The sequence below is a fragment of the Centroberyx gerrardi genome, chromosome 5 (genome assembly GCF_048128805.1).
Source record: "Centroberyx gerrardi isolate f3 chromosome 5, fCenGer3.hap1.cur.20231027, whole genome shotgun sequence".
NCBI classification, from domain to species: Eukaryota; Metazoa; Chordata; class Actinopteri; order Beryciformes; family Berycidae; genus Centroberyx; species Centroberyx gerrardi.
In genome coordinates this window covers 33,914,118-33,919,773 of record NC_136001.1, presented here as the reverse complement: position 1 = coordinate 33,919,773, position 5,656 = coordinate 33,914,118, and the positions used below count along the sequence as shown (strand labels likewise).

Below are 5,656 nucleotides of genomic sequence, written 5' to 3'. Positions count from 1 at the left end.
TTATTTTTTAGAAATGTCTCCTACAAAGTTGACATTTTACACACAGCCTGTTTCAACTGCCGGCATCATTTTAGTGTCACAGAGTCTTGATGCTCGTAACCATTTGGCCGTTTGGACACAAAAGAATTTGATGGCGAAGACACACAAACAGGAAGGGAGGCAGGTTTCCTAAAGACTTAAAGGATCAGTTCGGTGATTTTGTCTCTATATATACACTCACCGAGCGCTTTATTAGGAACACCTTACTAACACTGGGTAGGTATCAGCTTTCAGCTCAGTGTCAACCCGCTACCAAAGTGACATCCGCCTCCAGGTTCGACGTGTTGCATTCTGGGATGCTTTTCTGCTCTCCACAGCTGTAAAGAGGTTATCTGAGTTACTGAAGCCTTTCTGTCAGCTCCGACCAGTCTGGCCGTTCTCCTCTGACCTCTCTCATCAACGAGGCGTTTCCGTCCGCAGAACCGCCGCTCACTGGATGTTTTTTGTTTTTCGCACCGTTCTGTGTGAACTCTAGAGACCGCTGTGTGTGAAAATCCCAGATCAGCAGGTTCAGAAATACTCAAACCGGCCCGTCTGGCACCAACAGCCACGCCGCGGTCAAACTCACTGAGATCACATTTTTTTCCCCATTCTGATGAAATGTGAACATGAACTGAAGCTGCTGACCTGTATCTGCATGATCTTATGCACTGCACTGCTGCCACATGATTGGCTGATTGGATAATTGCATGAATAAGCAGGTGTACAGGTGTTCCTAATAAAGTGCTCGGTGAGTGTAATTCCTCTCTTCATCCCTGTAGCTCTTGGACCCACAGACAGTATTGTCTGTAGCTGTTGGACCCACAGACAGTATTGTCTGTAGCTGTTGGACCCACAGACAGTATTGTCTGTAGCTCTTGGACCCACAGACAGTATTGTCTGTAGCTGTTGGACCCACAGACAGTATTGTCTGTAGTTGTAGTTGGATTGTCTGCTGTTTGTAGGAGAAGCAGCAACGTCTTTTTGCTGCAAGGTGGAGCCAGTTCATTTGATCAGATCAACCAAAGGCCAGACTTCTTGACTGTGGAGTGGTTATTAGATGTGGAACAGCAGTTTGTTATTTAGACATCAGATCGGCCAATCAGAACTGAATATCCGACAAAGCCGTGTGAGAATGGGATGATTCCTGAGGGGAAACCGGGTCTTCGCAGCAGCAAACTGTAACAGGATACAGAAGATTTAGATATAGAAATAAGAATAGAGCAGATGAGCAGCATTAACCCCGACACCGCTGGCAGCTGCAGCGGATCCGCCGAATAACAACCGCTTGGCAGAAAGAGGGAAGTCTGTCCTACACTTCTTATCCAACCTCTTAAAAGTCCAGGAGGGACATTTCTGCACAGCTTGTAAATGTCCAGATGATTCAATTCAGAAATGTAAAAAATCTGTCCGAATTATATGAATGAAAGTATGAAAAGGTATGGACTATGTCTCTCTCTCTCTCTCTCTCTCTCTCTCCCTCCCTCTCTCTCTCTCTCTCTCCCTCTGCAGGCTATTAAATGAGAGCTGAGTCAGATTAACATTCACACTAACCTCTCTCTCTCTGTCTCTCTCTCTCTCTCTCTCTCTCTCTCTCTCTGTCTCTCTCTCTCTCTCTCTCTGTCTCGCTCTCTCCCTCTGTCTCTCTCTCTCTCTCCCTCTGTCTGTCTCTCTCTCTCTCTGTCTCTCTGTCTCTCTCTCCCTCTCTCTCTCTCTCTCTCCCTCTCTCTCTCTGTCTCTCTCTCTCTCTCTGTCTCGCTCTCTCCCTCTGTCTCTCTCTCTCTCTCCCTCTGTCTGTCTCTCTCTCTCTCTGTCTCTCTGTCTCTCTCTCCCTCTCTCTCTCTCTCTCTCCCTCTCTCTCTCTGTCTCTCTCTCTCTGTCTCTCTCCCTCTCCCTCTCTGTCTCCCCCCCCCCCCTCTCTCTCTCCCCCCCTCCTCTCTCTCTCTCTCTCTCTCTCTCTCTCTGTTTCTCTCTCTCTCTCTCTCTCTCCCCTCTCTCTCTCTGTCTCTCTCTCTCTCTCTGTCTCGCTCTCTCCCTCTGTCTCTCTCTCTCTCTCCCTCTGTCTGTCTCTCTCTCTCTCTGTCTCTCTGTCTCTCTCTCCCTCTCTCTCTCTCTCTCTCTCTCTCTCTCTCTCTGTCTCTCTCTCTCTGTCTCTCTCCCTCTCCCTCTCTCACCCCCCCCCCCCCCCCCCCCCCCCCCCCCCCCCCCTCTCTCTCTCTCTCTCTCTGTTTCTCTCTCTCTCTCTCTCTTCCAGCAGTGAAAGGTACAGAGCTTCAGGCGATCAAGTCGGAGTTGACTCAGATTAAAGCCAACATCGAGGCCTTACTGGGAAGACTGGAGCAGATCACAGAAGACACACACATCACCGCCACAGGTGACACACACACACACACACACACACACACACACAGTTCAGAACACACAGTCTCAGTTAGATCAAGCAGACTTAAACTGCATTTTTTAAATCATGTTGTCTGCAGCAGATGCCACAGGTTTTCACTTTTCTACTGTTTTAAAAAAAATCGTGCTAACAAAAAGAAATATAACGGTAACAACAGTCTAATTTATAACCAATAACCAATAAATTAATAAAAAAAACAAAAAACGAATGCTTCAAGTGACTAGTTCCCACACAGCGTTACCTCACACACCGCAGACAGAAAACAACACGCATACAAAGCAAAATGCAGCCAAAGTCACATAAAACTATTTAGCTATACGAGCGAGCAGGGGGGCGGGGGGGGCGGGGGGTGTCACTCTGACAGCGTCCATGTTGTTTTGTTTCTGCACTGAAAAGTCTAATTACTGTAAAAACAATAGAAAACAACATGCAGAAAGAGGCGGAGGAATATTTGTGACATCTGCTGTGGTTTGGAGCGGCGGGACAAACAGACGGGACCCTGTTCCCTGACCCACAGCTGCACTGCTGCTGAGGCACAGACAGCTCACAGACTGAGGCACAGACTGAGCTCACAGACTGAGGCACAGACAGAGCTCACAGACTGAGGCACAGACAGCTCACAGACTGAGGCACAGACTGAGCTCACAGACTGAGCTCACAGACAGCTCACAGACTGAGCTCACAGACTGAGGCACAGACTGAGCTCACAGACTGAGGCACAGACTGAGCTCACAGACTGAGCTCACAGACTGAGCTCACAGTCTGGGGGTCACGTCTCACAGTCTGGGGGTCACGTCTCACAGTCTGGGGGTCGCGTCTCACAGTCTGGGGGTCATGTCTCACGGTCTGGGGGTCATGTCTCACGGTCTGGGGGTCACGTCTGACAGTCTGGGGGTCGCGTCTCACAGTCTGGGGGTCACGTCTCACGGTCTGGGGGTCACGTCTGACAGTCTGGGGGTCACGTCTCACGGTCTGGGGGTCACGTCTCACAGTCTGGGGGTCACGTCTCACCTCAGCAGTACAAGTTCTGTTACTGTTACTTTTTACTTAAGTAGAAGTAAAAGTACCGGTGTAAAAATCTACTTCAGTAAAACTAAAAAAGTGTCTCATTTCCTCAGAGTAAAAGTTCCTCAGTTCCTTTTTTAGAATAGAGAACTTAGAATTAAACAATTTGAAATTACAAAATAAAATAAAAGTAAAGTCAGATTGCTGATGGAGAGACACACAATCTGTTCTGTGATGGATGGATTTAAAATGGACAGAAGGACAAAACTGCAGGAGAGATGGACTGAAGTAAAAGTAAAATTACAAATACTCAAAAAAGTACAAGTACACAAAAAAGTGACTCAGTTCCAATAATGTGAGTAAATGTAATTAGTTACTTTCAGCTTCTTTTTTTAAAAATCATACACTACTGTCTGGATGCTGTGATCTCTGACCTTTGACCTCTTTACTGTTGGTTGCTTGTAATGTTGGTGATCTTGGAATTGAAGCTTATTTTACAGTTGGACTCATTGTAACACACACACACACACACACACACACACACACACACACACACACACACACACACACACAAATCTAGGTGGCATTACATCAGTTTACCTTCTACTTTTACCTCCTCTGATTATGAAAGTAATTCAGTTACAGTCGTGTATGTGCTTACGTGTGTGTGTGTGTGTGTGTGTGTGTGCAGAGCTGAGGAAGGCGGAGGAGTGTAAGAGCGAGGAGGCGTGGCAGGAGGAGGAGGAGTCGAGCTCGGAGCAGGAGGAGGAGGAAGAGGAGCAGAGACAGAACAGCGAGGCTGAGGAAGAGGAGGAGGAGGAGGAGGAGGAGGAAGAGGAGGAGGAGGAGGAGGCGGTGGAGGAAGAACACACACAGGACGACGCCCACGACCACATGGTGTGTGTGTGTGTGTGTGTGTGTGTGTGTGTGTGTGTGTGTGTGTGTGTTCAGACGTGGTGTATTTGTGAGTGAGAAAGAGAGAGGGAATGTGTGTGTATGAGTCAGAAAGAGCGGCTATTTGTGTGAGAGACTTTATTGTTTGTGTCAGTTACAGGCCACCGTAGTTAAAGTGGATGTGTGTGTGTGTGTGTCTGGTGTTTCAGAGACTTGTCGATGTTGTTGCAGTTCCTCCTGGTTGCAGACAGAGGGCGACAGAAGTGAGATTGGGCTGGTTTCTGCCCCTTTAAATGCACAAGGAAGGGGAAATTTTTACTATTTAAATTCTATAGTTTATAGTATTACATCTTGTCCGTTATGTTCTGTTATGGTACGCACAAAGTCCATTCATTGCTATGGGAGACAGTTTTGACAGAGCAACAGTGCAGCGCCCCAACAGCTAAGAAAAATCCAACTCTTTGGTTTTCTCCGGTCCATCTTGATCTTCATTAACTGACCCGGGAGTCGAATCTTACAGTAGGAAACATAATTCACTGAAGCCACCTTCACCGAGGCGGTGAACGACCCGCTGCCTGCTGCTGATTCTGGTCTGACTTCAGTTCCGGTTCTCCTCGGCCTCGGTGCGGCGTTCGACACCGCCGACCGTTGACGTATAATCCTGCGTGGTCCGGAGAGCCATGTTGGCATCAGCCGCTGTGTCACGGTTCAGAATCATATCTGTCTAATAGATTTCATTTTGTTCACAACAACTGCACTTCAGATCCTGTTGAGGTTAATTATGGCGTACCGCAGGGTTCCGTCCTTGGCCCACTTCTCTTTTCCATTCACACGCTGCCTCTCAGCAATCTTATTCATAAATGTGGTTTTCATTCCTACGCGGATGAAACGCAATTATACATCTCCATCGAACTTAAAAATCACTTCAAAGTATAAAACTTAGAGACATGCTTATCTGCAGTCAAAGGCTGGATGACATCAAACTTCCAGAGATGATCATTCTAGCAGAGACCTCTGTATAATGATTTCTCTCTTAATTTTGATGGTTGCAGAGTATCTCCCCTCGTTAAGCATCCTGGTGTTGTGTTCGATCCTGACCTTTCATTTGAAACACACGTTAAGAGTATTACAAAAAACGCCTTTTATCACCTGCAGAATTTAGATAAAATACGTCCCGTTCTCTCCATGCCAGATGCTGAGACACTCCTCCATGCTTTCGTCTCTTCTAGACTTGATTACTGTAACCCTGATGATCCCTGATGTATTCGTCCAATCGCCCAACTCTAATTTCCACATGGAGGGTGAAGGTTTAACAAACCGTCCATCTTAACAAGTCAT

At 47.1% G+C, this 5,656-nt stretch overlaps 1 protein-coding gene across 1 annotated transcript in view; it reads left to right on the top strand.

The window, feature by feature from the left end:
* The window catches only part of raly (RALY heterogeneous nuclear ribonucleoprotein), a 37,311-nt gene extending 31,923 nt beyond the window's left edge, over positions 1-5,388 (top strand). The window contains 3 exon segments of the mRNA XM_078283618.1: positions 2,273-2,392; positions 4,116-4,321; positions 5,371-5,388. Coding sequence (XP_078139744.1) covers positions 2,273-2,392; positions 4,116-4,321; positions 5,371-5,388 — 344 coding nt within the window.
* Positions 5,389-5,656: the final 268 nt, after the last annotated feature.